This window comes from Megascapheus bottae, chromosome 17 (genome assembly GCF_031878675.1).
Source record: "Megascapheus bottae isolate mThoBot1 chromosome 17, mThoBot2.hap1, whole genome shotgun sequence".
Lineage (NCBI taxonomy): Eukaryota > Metazoa > Chordata > Mammalia > Rodentia > Geomyidae > Megascapheus > Megascapheus bottae.
Genome location: NC_143525.1, coordinates 8,084,033 through 8,102,880, shown reverse-complemented (window position 1 = coordinate 8,102,880; position 18,848 = coordinate 8,084,033). Strand labels below are relative to the sequence as shown.

General features: G+C 44.7%; 1 protein-coding gene across 2 annotated transcripts; it reads left to right on the top strand.

The window, feature by feature from the left end:
- Positions 1-3,811: 3,811 nt before the first annotated feature.
- On the top strand, positions 3,812-18,458 carry Znf18 (zinc finger protein 18). Of its 2 annotated transcripts, XM_090349544.1 has the most exons (7): positions 3,812-3,886; positions 6,696-7,172; positions 8,797-8,965; positions 9,315-9,406; positions 12,486-12,570; positions 13,144-13,251; positions 17,191-18,458. In XM_090349544.1, exons 2-7 carry the CDS (start codon positions 6,786-6,788, stop codon positions 17,979-17,981), a joined length of 1,632 nt encoding a protein of 543 aa, XP_090205670.1. In that variant the 5' UTR covers positions 3,812-3,886; positions 6,696-6,785; the 3' UTR covers positions 17,982-18,458. The 2 variants fall into 2 exon arrangements, with proteins under 2 accessions (XP_090205670.1, XP_090205671.1); XM_090349545.1 differs by lacking the exon at positions 13,144-13,251.
- The last annotated feature ends 390 nt before the right edge of the window (positions 18,459-18,848 follow it).

The following is an 18,848-nucleotide window of genomic DNA, read 5'->3' as shown; positions in this document are numbered from 1 at the left end:
ACTATGCGTCCACCTCAGCCTGTCTCAGTCTGTTGAAGGGAAGTGAAAATGTAGGACCTCATCAACTATTCCAAGGACTTGACCTCCCCTTCCCTCATGGTAGGGCCCCCTCCCCACCTTGATGCCAATTTGGAACTCAAGACTATTCATTGTATGACTGATTGAGAGGACCAGTTAGCCTGTTACAGATTCATTACTAATGAAGCTTGATTTCTTTCTTATCTAAAGGAGTCAAAGGACATAATGGGCTTTTAGTATCTGTTTCTCCCAATTGAGGTAATTTTGCTTCTTCATTCTTTTCCCTTCCTTCCTTCCTTCCTTCCTTCCTTCCTTCCTTCCTTCCTTCCTTCCTTCCTTCTTTTCTCCCTTCTAATGACTTTCTTTAGCTTCTAGTTCTTTTTTTTTCACTTTCTGTGACAAGTACTGAGAAATTGCTTTTGCTAGGGAGCATGGACTACTCAGCTGGTCCATATATGAACTGAACTTCATATAGGAAGACTCCCACCCCTCACTTCAGTTTTCATCAGTCTACTTTGTCTAAAAACTTTGGGCTGGACTCCCTGTTTAATTGTGCACACAGACACATTAATCCTCCTTGGAATATCTGTGCAAAAATCTGTGATACCTAAATACTCATCCCCAACAGGAGGTACCGCAAACACAGTCTTCCTTTCCAAGACTCCTTTGTTCCCTCCTTCGGCAATTAGTTAAGTACATACTGTAGAAAATGATCCTTGGCCTTTCACCCTCTCATAGAACTAGACTGAGTTGATAGAAGAAGATGCTAACTCCATTTTATCTGGTTCTAGTTTTTGCCTTTTTAACCTTTTTCTCCTCCTGTATCTTTTTCTCTTCCACATCCACTCTGGATTTCAGAACAGTAGGACTGATGTTAAATATCTTTGTGAGGGGAGCAGATCTATTCCTCCCCTTTCCCTCCCAAGGCAGTCAGGACTTTGTTATCTTGATAAGACTCCACTGACACATGCTGAGATAAGATCAGTTTGACTAAAACTCATTAGCTGTGCAAGTTTCAGGCTTTTTTTCCCCTACTATAATCTAGAAGTATCTGTCATTATTTCCCAAACATGGGGTACAATACCTACCTCCCAAGGCCACCTGCAGGGAAGTCTCCCTTTCCTGCCCTTCCCTACTATGTCGCAGTTGGTGTATCAGGGTGGGTAGCCAAGCTCCTCTGTTAGTCAACCTAGGTTGCATAGTAGTTTCACACACTTGTTTGTACCTGTGATTCCTTTACTACTGGTACGTGTTTCAGGTACATGAATGAACATATCCTCCTCCTTTCCCACACTTCATTCTTGCAGAGAAGACATCTTCAATTCTTTTAAACCCAGGGCAGAAAGCCTGTACTTCACTGCTTTCACAACTCCTTTATTAATATATATTAATTCTACAAATGTTTTTCATGATATTCCCAAACAAGCATATATATATATATATATATATATATATGGTACTTTAGTCCAATCAACCCCTCTATTCCTCATTTTTATTCTTTCTGCTTCCCACCCACCCTCTTTTATGCTGGTTCTGGATCTTCAATCCAGGACCTGGGTGCTATCTCTTAGAATTTTCCCTTAACCTCTACTTATGGCTTTTTTTGAGGGGGGAGGTGTTAATTGGATTCTCAGAATCTTGCCTGCTCTAGCTGGCTTTGAATCCTGACCCTCAAATCTCAGCTTTCAGAATAGCTATGACTCATGGGATCCTTTGTCCTATTTTCAAATCGTTTTTCATATGTTTCAGTAGTTTATTTTCATACACGAATATAAAGTATTTGGATTATATTTATTCCTCCTTCACATCCTCTCATTTTACTCTTCCCCTTTCCAATCTCGCCCTTCCCCAAAATTAAAGACCTGATTTACACATGTCATTCTTGGGGAGGGGTGTCTCTGGATTCCACAGCAGAGAGAACATACAATTTTGGCTTACTTAGTCTGGTACATTTCTTTTAACCAGACAATATCCAGTTTTATCCACTTTCCCGCAAATGTGATATTTCATTTTTCTTTATGGGGGGTCATTGTTCTGGACCCCATCGATGTCACCCCTTCTCTATCACTTTCTTTTATACACCATCCTCCTTAAAATAATTTCAACCATTTTTATTGTCTTGTTTTCGTAAATGCATACAAAGTACTTTGACCACATCCACCTTCTCTCCAACTCATTGTCTCTTCCTGCTGATTACTCACTCCCCAAATGGCCCTGTTTACTTCCTTGTCATTCATTTTTTAAATTGTACCATGGAGTGTCATGCCATTTCACATCTGCATAGATAATATTTAATCACAGTAGCCACCTTCATTGCTCTCTATCCCTTTCAGTGTCCTTATGCAATCTTCATATATAGATGTAGTATATATTAGTAGCATTATTTATTTTCCTCTTCCTTACTCCTTTTTTTTTTTGTTTGTGTGTTGGTCCTGGGGCTAGAACCCAGGGTCTGGGCACTGTCCCTTAGCTTCTTTTGCTCAAGACTAGCACTCTACCACTTGAGCCACAGTGCCACTTCTGGCCTTTTCTGTTTATGTGCTACTAAGGAATTGAATCCAGGGCTTCATGCATACTAGGCAAGCACTCTACCTCTAAGGCACATTCCAAAACCTCTACTTCTAGATTTTTAAAATTGTTAATTGGAGAAAAGATTGTCACAGACTTTCCTGTGACTCTCAGATCTCAGTATTCTGAGTATCTAGGATTGTATTTGTAAGTCACTGGTCCTGGTTCCTTCATCTTTCTGTCTTCAAACAGTACCACAGTTACAGTCAAATCTCTTTTCCATGTATTCCACAGTTCAATTATTGTGAATATTGTAACTATAAACACCTGTATGCAGGTATATCTTTAGATTTATAGTCATTTCTTTGCATATAAACATGGTAAAACTATTTTGTTTATTTATTTATCTTTAGTACTTTTGTCAGTTGCTTAAGAAAATGAGCAAGTCTGGAAACTTGGAACCTAGTGAAAATGTTGTGGCCAATGTCTAGACGAGAAATGAGGAGGACCAAAGCTAAGTAGAGCTAGAGATAATGGGGAATGTTGGTGTCTCATACCTATAATCCTAGAATCCTATAATCAGACTGAGATCTGAGATTTACTGTTCAAAGCTAGCCTAACAGGAGCCAGTTCTGCCAGATTCCTAGCTCAAAAGAGCTGGAAGTGGAGACTTGTGGCTGATGTGGTAGAGCTCTAGCATGGAGCCAAAAAAACTAAGCAAGAATCGGAGGCATTGAATTTAAACTCCAGTACTAACACACACACACACACACACACACACACACACACACACACGAATGTTTGTTGGTGTGTGGGTGAGGGAAAGAGAGGAGGAGAGGGGAGGGAGAGGTCAAGGACGACAGTACGGCGTTTCTATGTTGAATGATGGGTGGATGAGGAAATTTGGCCTCACTGAAGCCCAACATGGAATGACAAGTGGGGGAAGAGCTGGAGGAGAACCACGATAGAGTAAGTTAGGGCAAACCTAATGCTCCAGAAAGGCCAAGGTTTGCGAGTTGTAGTCAGAACTGCAGGTTGGAAGGTGGACTGGGCAAAGTCAGCAACAGACAAGGGCATTCCTTCGTACTCGCACGGGCTATCCGGGCTCCCGCTGCAGCACCCGCAAGCCGGCAATAAAGGTCGATCGCTATCCGTGAAAGAACGAAACAGCTTGAAGGGAGGGAGGAATGGGTCTCTGGCTGGGTGGGCGGGGCGTCCTGAAGGCCAATAGGAATCTAGGTCTCGCTTCCAGCCCCGCCCCTCGGCCACGCCCCGGCGTCGAACGTCGCCCAACTACGGCGGGAGGCGCGCGCAGCCGCCCATCTCCCGGAAGTGTGCTGGAGCCGACGCGGCGGCTGAGGTGAGCTTGGATTGGATCCGGTCTTCTCTCGCCGTCCAGAGTCGGATCTGGCGCCACTGGCGTCGGTGTGACCCTCAGCCAGGGTCCCGGAGCTGTGGCGGGGGACGGCGGGCGCGCGCTCCCGTGAGCCTGTGAGCGCGCTTGCGGGCGGGCGGGCGGGCGGCGCGGTGGCGCGGGGCGGGGCGGCCTTGGACTAGGCCCGGCCCCGCCGCCGCCTCCCCCCCGGGGCTGCAGGCGAGCCCTGGAGGAGACGGGGGTGCCGCCCGCGGCGGGGAGGGGTGGGCGCAGGGCCGAGTCGGCTTCAGCACGCTGCCTCGGCGGCCTTGTTTGTGGCAGGTTTCTCCCCCTCACCCCCTCCGAGGCGTCCGCCCCTCGCCTCCCTCTGCCCAGATGACCCAATGCCGGGCCCGCGCCCGCCCTCCCCGAAGCCCAGACCGCCGCGGCGCTGGGACCCCGCGGTGTCCGGGTCTGGGATCTCCCGCGGGAACCCCGAGGACGGGCTACACTCGCGGGCCACTAAGTGTTTAACTCGGGAACTACTCAGTAGCGGTGGTGCTAGAGGTGCTAAATTCATGTCCGTTTCCTGTGTAACCTCGAGCCGACGGTCACGGATTCACTCGGGACCTCATCAACCCACTATTAAAATGAATTTCAGATAGTTAAGAGATTCCCCCCCCCTTGCCACTCCCCTCTTTCCTCCTTTCCTTCCTTGCCTTTCTTACAAAGCCATGGCCACAGCTGTCTTGATCCATGTCACCCTTTTCAGTGGTGTTTTATGTGTTTGTGTTGACAGTGTCTGGGGCTGGAACTACTCAGGGCCTGGACACCGCCCTTGGACACTTTTCTCTCAAGGCTACCCGCTGTGCCACTCGAGCCACAGCACCACTTCTGGCCTTTTCTGTGTATGTGGTTCTGAGGAATTGAACCCCAGGGCTTCATGCATGCTAGGCAAGCCAAGCATTCTACCTCTTGACCACACCCCCTTTTCAACACTTTTTTTTTCTTTTTTTTTAACTATTCCTCCCCTGGCCACTCTTTTCCTCACTCTTCTTAATTTTTTAGAGTATACATTGTATTGTTGATGACATTCTTCCCCTCTTCACCCCACCCCAACCCTTTCCAGTTCCTGATTTCCTGGTGTTTTATTTTGCTTAACTTGGGTTTTGCCTTTCTAGGGAATTGCACTATTTGAGTTTCCCCTTTGTGAGCTGTATGTATTTCAGCTCATAAATTTGTATGCACTTGCATACCACCGAGCATATTTACTTACAAGTTAAATCTATTTTTCACATTTAAGGGAAAATACACATTCTTTGCTTCTCCGGGCCTGACTTCACTGAACTGTTTTTATTCAGGTCTTTCCATTTCTTTACAAGTGGTGCAATGTACTTTCTAATGGATGTTTTGTAGCTGTTTCCAGTTCCAGGCCTGGTTTCTGTTCCCAGTTACTCTACTAAAGCCAGAATACAACTTCCCACATTTATTTATTGAGCACTCTATATATTTCTCTTCAGTGCTGTATGAATATTTTAATAAAAACATCTAGGTTTTATTTAAAACATTTTTGCTGATGTCTAAATGAGAATCATTTTTATATCATTCCTCCCTGTTTTGGATCCCTGAACAAACTTTTCTCTCATCTTCCCCCTAGTCCTCCTCTTTTTAAATGCTTCAGTTTGATTCTTCCTTTCTTTTCTTTTTCTCTCTTGATTTTTCTTTTTTCTTGCCAGTCTTGGGCTTGAGCTCAGGGCCTGAGCACTGTCCTTTGACTTTCTCAAGGCTAGAGCTCTACCCCTTGAGCCTCAGCACCACCTCTGGCTTTTTTTCTATGGTGGTACCTAGGAATTGAACCTGGTTCTTCATGCATGCTAGTCAAGCACTCTACCACTAGGCTAAACTTCCCGCCCTCTTTTTCTCTTTTGACACTGTTTTATGTAATACAGGCTGGCCTTGAATTTATCATTTTTCTCTCTCAAGTTTTCTGAGTTCTGGGATTATAGGTCTGCCCTAACATGTCATGCTAAATGCTGCCAAGTGCTTGTGTGTGTTTTTGATTGTTGCCCCTTGTGTTATGGAGAAATGATGCCTTTCAGCTTCTTTACCACATTTATGGATGACCCAGTGATCCACCAGTAGAAATCCCTGCATAATTAGCACCTTGGAAACATCTGTGATGCTGTTCACAGCCTCACTTGCTGTCTTCTGTATTCAGACACTGTATCAGTCAGCTTCACTGTGATAAAATGCCAGAGACAAGGAACTTCTAAGGGGAAAAGTTGTTGTTGTTGTTGTTGTTCTCCTCCTCCTCCTCCTCCTCCTCCTCCTCCTCCTTCTCCTTCTTGTCTGACTCATGATTTCTTGTGTTCTAATCCATGATGGCTTGGCTATATTGCTTTGGGCTGGGCTGGGCTGTGGAAGGACATACGTGGCAGAGGAGACTTGTTCACCTGTTCTGGAAGTATCTGATTGTTCCAGTGAGCAGATTTCTAGGTTGTTTTGTCCTTGTTCTGCTTTACTTTGCAGCTAGGTAGGTGCCCATACAGAAGTGTTTTATGTTCTCACATGGCACATGGCACTTCCATGTGTGGTCTGGACACTTGAAGGCCAGCTGAGGCTATTACAGACAGACCAGGTGACGGTAGCTCTGTAGATATGGGGTAACACTTTGCTTTGTAGTTTTATGTTTACAGTCCTTCAAATGGAATCATATATGAGTTAAGCAGTTTCAAAGGCTTATCATTGATTGTGGGGCTTCTCAAGTGTGGCATATGCATTTGTTCTTTCTAAAGTGCCCTTCTCTTCTGAACAGCGCTTGAGTTCATCCCATCTTTGTCATTGCCATGAAGGCTTAGATCCACGCTGGAAGCCCTTCACCTCAAAGGCCTTGCAAAGCCAGACGATGCCCATTGACCTGAGGCAGGCCCTAGGCCTGCCGCCTGCCCTGGCCCAGGCTGATCACCCCCTGTTCTCTGGACCAGACCTTGCCTCTCAAGAGGAGCTCTCCAGCCCGGAGGCTGCGCGCCAGCTCTTCAGGCAGTTTCGTTACCAGGTGATGTCTGGACCCCACGAGACACTGAAACAACTTCGGAAGCTCTGTTTCCAGTGGCTCCAGCCAGAGGTCCACACCAAGGAGCAGATCCTGGAGATCCTGATGTTGGAGCAATTTCTGACCATCCTTCCTGGGGAGATCCAGATGTGGGTGCGGAAACAGTGTCCAGGCAGTGGAGAAGAGGCAGTGACCCTCGTGGAGAGCTTGAAGGGCGATCCTCGGAGACTGTGGCAGTGGGTGAGCAGAGGGGCTTTTTAGGAGTGAATGAACAGATGTCACCTCTGGACTTATCTCAGATCTCAGCCTTTTGAGTAGCTAGGATTACAAGTGTGAGCCACTGGTGCCTGGCTTAGCCATTCAGTTTAATTCTGATATTAATAATCTGCAGTCAGCACAGATGCCACACGTTCAAGGCTCAGGTGCACAGCACTGCTTCTACTTCCCAGGCTAGTTGTGCGTGTCTAGGGTCAGGTACCCTTCTGACTGGGGCGGGGGGGGGGGGTCCCCTGGTGTCTTTTGGTTATTAGAATGACTTGCAGATCTCAGGAAATCACTTTCCTTATGTTGTCAGGAGACTGCAAAGGATACAGCTCCCTAGCACAGAATGGAAGAAGCATGAAAGGTATCTCCCTGTCCTCTCCCAGCATACCACTTTCCTATGTCTTGATGACATCATCAGACTGGATACTCCTGCAAACATCATTTTGGGGGGAGGCGGGAAAGGGTTTCATTGTTTTGACATAATTGATTAGCTGCAAACATCATTTTGGGGGGAGGCGGGTAGGGGTTTCATTGTTTTGACATATTGATTAGCTCACTGATTGAAATGGTCCAGTCCTCCAATTCCCAGGGTTTGGGATAGGGTGGTTTGAAAATTCCAACACTGCTCCCTCCCACCCCTGTTGGAAGTACTGAGCTTTTGAACTCAGGACTTTGTACTTGTAGGCAAGTACTACTGGAGTCATGCCTCCCTTTTACTTTTAGTTATTTTTTCAGGATCTCATGCTTTTGCTCTGGGCCAACTATGAATCCTAATCCTCTTACCTCTGCTTCCTGTGTAGCGGGGGTTGCAGGCATGTGCTACCGACTTGAAGTCAGGCCATGGTACTCTTACTGCTTTTGTTTATAGCTGGTGCTCTACCACTTGATCTTGGCCTCCAGTTCTGGCTTTTTACTGATTAATTATAAATGAGATTCATAAGATCTGTCTTCACAGGCTGGCTTTGAACCCAGATCCTCAGGTCTGAACCTCCTGGTAGCTAGGATTATGGGCATGAGCCACTTGTGCATTGGCTCCTCTGGTCACAGCTTCCTGAAGCTGTCTAGGAACCCATCTCGAGGTAACCTCATTAGCATAGAACCAGGTCTGAATGGAGGAGACTCTTTATTAGGAATAACAAGAAACACCTCTTTCACTCTTATCACCCAGGAAATTACAAGGATTCTGGGAACTCTGTGGCAAGAATGGAGGACAGATACTAAATATATGTGGCTTGTGCCAAATCTAGATTGTTCTGTAGTTCTTCTAATTCCAAAGTGCTCTCTGAATCTCAACACTTTTTATCCATTGGGATTAAAGAAAGTCTCTCATCCCATTCTGTCTTTGGAAAGTTTAGTTGTACTGTGTAATAGACCTCAGTATTGCTGGTAAGTTTTGAAGATATCTCAGACTAATTCGGTTGTCATCTTTTTGGTGCCTTTTGGGATATTTCTTTCACTAGTTCCTGAGTCTTTTCTCTTTCATTTCATGGCCATAAAGATAGCCTCATCCATTAAAGAAAGATAGCTATATAACTTTAAATCTAACAAAGTCCTTGGCTGCTTCAGTATGTTTTAGTAATGAGTATTGTCTGGTTTCCAGATCAGCATACATGTTCTAGGACAGGAAGTCCTATCAGAGAAGAAAGCCTCTCCACACTGGGATGTGGAGCCTCTCCCGGAAGTGGACCGTCAGGAACGGGGCCTTGAGAACTCACCTTCGGAGCCTGGGGAGCTGCTTGGCCACATGGTGAAGGAGGAACCAGAGCTAGGTGAGGGGAAAGTTAATCAATGATACAGGGAACTTGACACATTTGGGGGTATGGTCAGGTCTGCATGTGAAGTGAAATAACTGTTCGAAAACAGGGTAGAAGTATTCTGAATTGGAGATCTAAAGTCCGAATCTTAACCCACTTTAACACTGCCCCAGAGCACTTGGGTTTTTAGTCCCAAGAAGGAGGTAGGACAGACATGGATGAGACTGGAAGTCTGGAATGGATTAGAGGTTGATAGGAGTTTAACACAAGCCTGGAAATTCAGGCAATAGAACAGAATGTTCGGATTTGTGAGGGGTTGGATATGTGCTGTCTGGGGAGTAGTTAAAAGATTTTCTCTTTGCAGCTGCAGCTGCTTCTCAGATGCCTGCACGACCCGAGGAAAGGCTTCTGGGAGACCAAGACTTGGGAGCAGTGCTCCTCCCAGGAACACCCCCGGTGAGCTATCAGCTTTTCCTAGGGACAGCCCAGCTTCCAGGGAATAGAGTCACTGCTGGGATTTATAGGGTGCAGTTCCCGTGGGTAACAGGATTATTGCTGTAAACCACTGCACCAGGCTGTGCATGTATGTGTGTGTGTGTGTGTGTGTGTGTGTGTGTGTGTGTGTGTGTGTGTGCGCACGCACGTGCACTCATGTGTGCGTGTGCTGTGTGCTCAGAACCTGGGTGCTGTCCCTGAGCTTTTGTGCTCAAAGCTAGTTGTTCTACCACTTAAGCCACAACTCCACTTTGGGATTGTGTGTGTGTGTGTGTGCGCGTGCGCGCGCGTGTGTGTTTAATTGGAGGTAAGAGTCTCATGAACGGGCTGGGATGTAGCTCAGTGGCAAAGCGCTTGCCTAGGAAGTGCAACATCCTGGGTTCGATCCCCAGTGCCAAAAAAGAAAAGACAAAAAAAAAATACAGTTAAAAAAAACAAAACACAACAACAACAACAACAACAAAAAAAAACCACCCTTTTGGGGCCGGGAGTTTGGCCTAGGAGTAGAGTGCTTGCCTAGCATGCACAAGACCCAGGTTTGATTCCTCGATACCACATACATAGAAAAAAGCCGGAAGTGGTGCTGAGGCTCAAGTGGTAGAGCTCTAGCCTTGAGAAAGTCCAAGGACAGTGCTCAGGACCTGAGCTCAAGCCCAGGACTGGCAAAAAAAAAAAAAAAAAAAAAAAAGTCTCATGAACTTTCTTGCCAGACTGGCTTTGAATTGCCATCTGTAAATGTCAGCCTCCTGAGTAGCTAGGATTACTTGTTTAAATCGCCAGTGCCTCTCTCCAGGCTACATTTTGATTTTTTGTTCCTTCTTGTCCCATGCTTTTCTCACCAGTTATTGACCATTTTCTGTCATCACACAATAGTTTTGCATTTTTATGTCTTCTAATATATTCTTGCTAAGTTTATGTAGTGAATGTTAGCACCTGTTAATTGTATAAACTACTTCACTGTGGTATGCCATACGTGCATGTATTTATTATACCTGATCAAATCAGCCCACCTGATTGCTCTTTCCTCATCTTCTCTTGTTGTTATTCAGTAGTCTTCAGTGTCTTCATACATAGACACAATGTATTTGGGAGAAAGATTACCATCAGTGTACTGTACCATCAATGCCTGGATATAATGCATGTTCTCCTTCGCTGTTCCTCCCCTTCCTCTCTTACCTCCAAACAGTCCCACAATGAATCATGTCATATCTGTGTGTATATCTATATGCATGTGTCCTGTTTCTGTCCGTAACTATGTACCAGGTCTAGATCCCATATGGATCTGCACTTTGCAAGGGATGCATGCCTTGACTCCATTTTACAAAAATAGAGGAAGCCATACAAAAAAACTCTTGCGTCTGGTAATAGCTCCTAAGCCCACAAGGTGGTGCTATTTCCACATAAAAAGTGGAGATCCTGGCTTTCTTTTTTTCCATATATTTTTTATTGTAATTAATAGAAAGGTTACATTATATTTACCTGATAGAAAGTGCATTACTTCACAAATATTGATACCCTTTTTCATGTCATGGTCCCCATTTCCTCCCCCTTCCCCCCACTCATCTTGTTTTCCTCCCTTCCCTATCCAATTTCAAATAACCAATTAAGCATACATAAAACATATCAGATAACAAGGTGAAATATTGTAACAATATGAGATAACCAGGGGACAGCAAAAGAGATGAGAGCTAACATCGTACATTAAGGACAACAATCACTCATATGGCTTTTGTTTCTATATCTTGGAGGTCCTTTCATTTAGCATCATACTATATGGCCTTAGGTATCTAGGTTTTGTTCTATTGTAAATCTCTTCTAGGAGAGCCTATGTTCCTTTGAGTCTGGCTTAGATCCTGTATTTCTATATCAAACCTTGAACTTCCCTCTGGAATAGAGAGTTAGGCCTTTTCCTTCTCTTGAAAAAGGAACAAGATGGCTGCCACTGGTATTTTGTGTCATGTCTCAAGCAGGGGCTGTATTCAAGCTTCTCTGGTTTTTTAGAACTACGTTGTTGTTATTACTACTAGTACTAGTAGTAGTAGTAGTACTAGGGTAGGGTGTGATCTCAAGGCCTTTTGCCTGGTAAGTAGGCACTCTACCATTTGAGCCACCCTGACATGCTATTCATTTTCAAGTGAGGGTTTTGCTTTATTCCCAGGCTGGTCCAGGATGGGCTGGCCCTTCTGTTTGTATTTCCCTTTGTCACTGGGATTACAGGCATGTGTCACTGTATCCAGTTACTGCACTTCCCCAGTAGCGGTAACAGACACCAGGGATTCCACCATGTCCATCCACTGGTGGAGATGGAATCTCCACTGCCTCACCCTCTACCTCCCGAGTAGCTAGTATCACAGACTTGAGCTGCGGTGCTTGGCTTCTGGGAAAATCCTTGAGTGTGGCCTTGAGCTGGAGGTATACTGTTCAGAGACTCCTGAAGCAGCTTCTTGCTGGGGAGATTAAACTTTGAATTGAGGAGAACAGATTCTAGCTGCACTGTATTCTCAGTGCCGGGTCTTTTGGGGAAAAGATGGTAAGGAAAGAAGGCTATCTTTGTGGATAGTGTAGCATTTTTACTCCGCTATGTGGGAATAAAACTAATTTAACTGATCATGAGTTCAGATATGTACACCTACAGCATCTGTCCTTTCTCCAAAGCCACCAATTTGTTTCTTTGCTTTCTTGAATCCTCAGATTGTAATTACACAGTGTTAGTACCAGCTTCCTGTTATTCACAGACACATAGTACAAGCCCCTAAAGAGTTTTCAAACTGAGAACACCGTAATAAAGACTCCTACGTTCTGTTTGTTCTCTACAGTGCATGCGACTTTAAGGAACACTAAACCCCAACCTTAAATGTTCTCTAACCATGGAAAGAAGTACTGTTGTAAAGTCCTGTCAATTTCCCTGTGGCCTCCTCTGGACAAGGTTCTGTGAATTCTCAAATCATCTGATGACCCAGGCCCTCAGTTCAGCTTCCCTGTGGCCTAGAAGGCAGGTTCTGATTCCTTCATTGATGTGACCGTCCTCTATTCTTCGCAGGATCAGTGGAGACATCTGGATTCTACTCAAAAGGAACAATACTGGGATCTCATGCTGGAGACCTATGGGAAAATGGTCTCAGGAGGTAAGGTTATGGGTCCACTTGCTAGAGTGAAGGCTGTTAGACATTTTGTATGCATCCACTCTGATCTGAGGGTAAAGAAAGTCGATTTGAGAAACAGTTGTGGACTAGTGAGAATTAGAGAAAGCAGAGTTACAGTAAGAACTTCTCATATCACAAGTATTCTTTTGTCATGGCAGGTTGAATGTGGTCCACAGTTGCCCATCTTTCATTTATAAAATGAGCGGTGGTATTTCTCTGTTAAAGGTGATGAAAGTGCGTGAGCCCATGCTCTTTCCTCCTAAGTTGTACTGCTTCAGAATGACCACTGGTCAGTTCCTTGTCCTGATCCTTGCAGTCTGTCAGTGGTCTATAGAGCCTTGGTTCCCTGTCCAGACTCTGGATTTTATAGCTTTTGCCATATGCACTAGTTAGCTTGCAAGTACTGGTGTCTTTCATGCTCTACATGGTTTTCTCAAGTGTTCTACAGAGCCTTCAAAACTCCCTTTATGCGTAGGGTATTCCTTTGAAGGACACAGCTTCGGCTCTTGACTACCTCATTCATCCAGACCCCACACTTCTTCCTCTCTCTGGCAGGCGTTTCCAACTCCAAACCCAACCTGCCTAATTCAGCAGAACTTGGGGAATTGCTGACAGGACTGCACCCCCACATCTGTGAAAAGGTCCCAAGACTCACCTGTGCAGGTCTGTGATTGCTTGTGGGACTCCAGTCACTTTTTGCTTCCTCTTACTAAACTGGAGGTAGTGGACAAGGTATTAAGACTTGTTTTAGTGCATTGGTTGCAGCTAGCCATGCATCAGCTGGTCTTATTTGAATACCACAGGTGAATAAATACCCTTGTCCTGGGCGATGTTAAATACACGTTAGCACATGTGTTTAACTATTAAAAGAAGGCTACACATTTGACCAGCTGTCTTCAGTCTTGTCTATTTTGGTAGACTTTTTTAGAATTAAGATCTCCAGGGGAGTTAAGCTTTTGGAATCTTCCCCTTCGTGTACTCCCCGTTAGTCAGTTATTTGTGTATAAATACATAAAGCCCTATATAATTTGTCATGTTGAGTTATATTTTAGCTCTAGCTTCCATATATGAGCAAAAACTTGTGCCATTTGTTTTTCTGAGCTAGGCTTACCTCACTTAACTTGATTTGTTTTAGGTCTATCCATTTCCTTGCAAATGACATAGTATTATTCTTTTAAATGGATGAGTACAATTCCATTCCATTGTGTATAGGTACCATATTTTCTTGATCCACTCATCTATTGTTGAGCATCTAGGCAGTTTACATAACTTGACTATTATAAATGATTGGCATGGTGGTTTTAAGTAGAATACTGAGAAAAAATAACAGGCAAGAATAGAAAAAAAAAGTTTGAAAATCTGTTTTATATTTGTAGGGTTAGCTGAAAGGAGACTACCGCATGCTTCCTGCCGAAAAGAGTTTATTGGGGGGAGAGCAAATAAACTGCCAGCCTGTAAGTGATGGAGATGTGCAGAGAAAGAAGAGAAAAAGAGGGAAGGAACTTGTAGTTGAATACGACTATATAGGGAAAGGTAGGGAGGTGTGACCACAGATGATGCGGAAGTGATCTCAGTGCCTGGGGAACCTCTCGCTGTCTGAAGGAGATATGACTGGGGCAGTTCAGGAAGTGACCTCAGCATCTGGGGTTCTTTGCCGACTCACAGTCAAGTCACTGGCAGGTGATTACGGGTTTCAGGCAGGTGATTTTTGTTCTCCTAAGCAGACATACATATATAAGGTAAGATAATTAAAATAGCATGGACATGGTGTAAAAATTGATGGGCAAATCAACAGAACAGAAAAAGGAGTGTGCAGGCAGAGGAGCTGTTGTGTGTAAGAGCTAGCGTATGCTGGGGACAGACTCCATACACACCTACGGGCCTGAGACACTCTTGGTGTGCAGAGCTGGAGAAAAGAAACTGTAGGAAGAGTTGGCTTATTATATATGTCATATAGCGAATGAATCAGAAAAAGAATTTTTTAAGTATAGTATGCAAATAAAATGTAAAGAAAAAATGAAGGAGATATTTGCACATTGCCTGGTAAAGTATGAGAACTCATTCATTAAGGAAAGGATTACTAGATTTTCATATGTCTAAAAAGTAAAGCCTCAGTAAATTTTTTTTTTGGGGGGGGCCCGTCCTGGGCTTGAGCTCAGGGCCTGAGCACTGTCCTTGGACTTTCTCAAGGCTAGAGCTCTACCACTTGAGCCTCAGCACCACTTTCCAGCTTTTTACTATGTATATGGTACTGAGGAATCGAGCCCAGGTTTTCGTGCATGCTGGGTAAGTACTCTACCACTAGGCCAAACTACCGGCCCAGTAATTTTTTGTATAAAAGTAACTCCAAATAAAACAAGTGTAATAAAATAGTGAAAAATGTTTTTCATGAACATGATAGTATGTGATATTCAGTTTTATTATTAGTAAATCTGAACTCAGGGTCTGTCACTTGAGCCACACCTCCCGCCCTATTTTTCCTAGTAATTAAAGAAATAAAAGCCAGTTGCTAAGAGCAGGTGACTTTCTGACCTCCTGGAGTACAAGTAGCAGCTCAGGGGCTGGGAATGTGGCTCAGTGGTAGAGTGCTTACCCTAGCATGCATGAAGCCCTGGGTTCAATTCCTAAGCACCACATAAACAAAAAAAAACAGAGTGGTGCTGTGGCTCAAGTGGTAGAGCGCTAGCCTTTAGCACAGAGAGGCTCAGGGACTGTGCTAGGCCCTGAGTTCAATCCCTAGGCATCGGAGGGGGGCGTGGGGGAGGAGGAAAAAAAGCTCATAGATGTGGAGAAAAGATCCATCCTTTTATAACTGTAATTAAAGTTTAAAATAGCCAAGCATTCTTGGCTTATACCTATAATTCTACCTACTCAGGAGGCTGAAATCTGAGGATTGTAATTTGAAGCCAGCCTAGGTAGGAAAGTTCAGGAGACTCTTATCTCCAATTAAACCATCAAAGGAGGGAATTGAAGCTGTGGCTTAGTGGTAGCCTTGATCCATAAAGCTCAGGAACAGCACCCAGGCCCAGAGTTTAATCCTTAGGTCTGGCACCATAAATGAAAGAAGAAAAAAAAAAAAAAGGAAAAAGAAACCCCAAACAATGTAAAACCATTTTCACCCACCTAAATATATTTGAGAAACATTCAGTAATTATATATCCACTTACAAATGTATGTTCATTTTGGAGACAGGATCTTACTGTGTAGCCTAGGCTGGCCTCAAACATGAACTTCCTACATTCTCTCTCCCAAGTGCTTATTGTAGGCATGTGCCACCATACATGGCAGTAGATAGTCTCTTTGAATCTAAGGATCATGTAATACTTAACATTGAAAAATCTTAAAATCAAAATGAAAATATTTACTGTGTTCATCATTAAGTAGTATTCATCTAAAAAAACCTCAAACAAACTCATAACTGCTTATGTGAGTTAATAATACACAGATAGCTATGAAAGTGGTCTCTGTATGTAGTCCCAGCTACTTGGGAGGCTGAGGAAAGGGGATCACTTGAGTTTAGGAGTTTGGGGCCTGTCTGGGTAACACAGCCATATCTGGTCTCATTCATGGATGGATGACAAATGATAGATGGATGACAGAAAAACATATACCAGTGTGTGCATTTAAGCAAGGGCTTTCACACTACAGCTCTCATGCCTTGCAGCTAGCAACACAACACAAGTGAATTTCATGATTTTTTTTTTCTTTAGTTACTTGGAGAATCAGAGAATCCAGGTTGCACTAAAAAAACACCATTTAGGGGCCGGGAGTTTGGCCTAGTGGTTAAAGTGCTTGCCTAGCATGCATGAAGACCCGGGTTCGATTCCTCGGTACCACATACATAGAAAAAAGCCAGAAGTGGTGCTGAGGCTCAAGTGGTAGAGCTGTAGCCTTGAGAAAGTCCAAGGACAGTGCTCAGGCCCTGAGCTCAAGCCCAGGACTGGCAAAAAAAACAAAAACAAACAAAAAAAAACACCATTTACACATGTAGGCAGATATAGAACTATATATAATGTATTCGTTATATCTGAAAATGACACACACATACATATGTACAGATTAACTGGAAACATCCAAAAGGCTGTCTGCACTTAAACTAATCCCTGGGTAATATGGTTGAGGTTGGTTTGGTTTTCTTTTGATGATCCTGAGGTTTGAACGCCAGGCTTTGGGCTTGCCAGACAGGCAGTCTTCTACTTGAGCCATGCCTCCAGTCCTGATTTGGTTTCCTTGTGTTTAACCTTTCTTCCTCCAAATTCTTTTGTGTGATTGTTTATCCTTTCCTCATAATCAGATGAAAAAACCCAATCATTTAAAAATGTGATACTTACTTTACCTCATGCTTCCTATTTCTGGAAAGTTCAGAGAAACCTGCTGGGAGCCATCTTGCACTGATCAGAAATTCTCAGCTCCAGAGAGGATCCACTAAACCCTAAACGTAGCACAAAGGCCTTGAGTCCCAGCAGTCAGGCTCTGTGCTTTTCTTCCTCTCTTGTAGATCTCTCTGAAAAGATATTTTATGCTGACCCTGTCATTGAATATGAGATAGACAATCAGGCACAGCATTTGCAGAGCCGTTTCAAGCTTTCTTTCTCTTTGCAGGAGAGAGGCAAGAGAATGACAAAGAGATTCTGAATTCAGCAGACCACACGGCCCCAGAAGCTCTGGATGGCCCCTGCCAGGCTTCCGTGGAGGTCCCTCCCCAGGCTGCAGCGCTAAGGGGCTTCTTCAGTGAGGAGGATGTTGTGCCAGCATGCTTTGGGGAAGGAGAGCCCCTCCCTGAGGCTCCAGAAAACCTCCAGGGTGAGGTGTCAGGAGGACAGATTTCCCCACTCGTAAGGAGTTCTGGGAAACAACTAGGTCAGTACCTGCCTCCCCCTCCAGCTGAGCTGTCTGCCCTGTGGCTGGAGAAGAGAGAGGCCACTCAGAAGGAGCAGCTGAGAGCCCTGCTGACCCCCAAGCTCCCCACCTGCAGGGAGTGTGGGAAGACTTTTTACAGGAATTCACAGCTGGTTTTTCACCAAAGAACGCATACCGGTGAGACATACTTCCAGTGCCCCATCTGCAAAAAAGCCTTTCTGCGGAGCTCAGACTTTGTGAAACATCAGAGAAGTCACACTGGGGAGAAGCCCTGTAAGTGTGATTACTGCGGGAAAGGCTTCAGTGACTTCTCTGGTTTGCGCCACCACGAGAAAATCCACACAGGGAAGAAACCCTATAAATGTCCCATCTGTGAGAAAAGCTTCATTCAGAGGTCAAACTTCACCAGACATCAAAGGGTTCACACAGGAGAGAAACCTTATAAATGTTCCCACTGTGGCAAAAGTTTCAGCTGGAGCTCCAGCCTTGACAAACACCAGAGCTCCCACTTGAGGAAGAGGCCCTTCCAGTAGTCCTGTCCCAGCTCCATCTGCGCTCATGTGCACATGCTCTGCACCTCTGCTCCACCCTGAACTGCACCCCGGAGGCACAGCCTTGCTCACTCTTTCCAGGTTTGCACAGGTGCAATTGGATATGGATGTGGACTCGAAGAGACATGGTTGGCCCCAGGATTGGCTTTCGTGGTGGTTTAGTTTCTTCCTTCTGCATCAGGAGAATGAAGTCTTTATGTTTCACTTGGTCTTCTGTGGGATCCTTTGGGACAAAAACTCAATGGTTTGGTTTTTGGAAGTGCTTTTTGGGGAGAATTTCAGTGGGGTGGTAGCTCACATAGAAAGACTAGATCAGTCCCTAAAACCTGAGATTCTAAAGCAGATCTGCTGTGGAAAGGGAGGCAGGGAATATCCATGGCCACATGCATGTTCTAGGGTCATGTGGGTGGAAAAGTAACTTCAACTGTCCCTTGTCTGCAATAAACCAAATCAAGTCCACTGTCCTGTCGTATTCGTGTCTGATGGGCTCACCATGTGTTGACTATAACTCAATGCACATTGTTCACATAGAGGACCCTGTGTGGAAGTTGAGGCCCACGATCAGCCCAGGTAAACCAGTCCTGTGGAAAAGAGTGCAGTACCTGGACAGTGCTCCCTAGTGCTGGGCAGGGGCACACCCGCATCGCAGATCATCCCTCCTCGCCTCCTCGCCTCCTGATCGCATGCCCCCTGCTCCCTTCCTTTCTACAGCCCTCCTACTTGGGCTTTGACGTTTTGCCAGTCTATGCTTAAAATTATCTTTTGCCAGTAGGTGTTGGGGGGAAGCCAATAGTACTGATTTAGTTTTTTTTTTTAAATTTTTTATTAAAGAATTTATTAACATTGATT

What these genes read in the sequence shown, in the direction of transcription:
- Znf18 (XM_090349544.1), top strand. Translation starts at nt 6,786, where the DNA reads ATGCCCATTGACCTGAGGCAGGCCCTAGGCCTGCCGCCTGCCCTGGCC. An exon ending in CTCGGAGACTGTGGCAGTGG is followed by an intron (nt 7,173 to 8,796) that starts GTGAGCAGAGGG and finishes TCTGGTTTCCAG; the next exon opens with ATCAGCATACATGTTCTAGG. An exon ending in GAAGGAGGAACCAGAGCTAG is followed by an intron (nt 8,966 to 9,314) that starts GTGAGGGGAAAG and finishes TTCTCTTTGCAG; the next exon opens with CTGCAGCTGCTTCTCAGATG.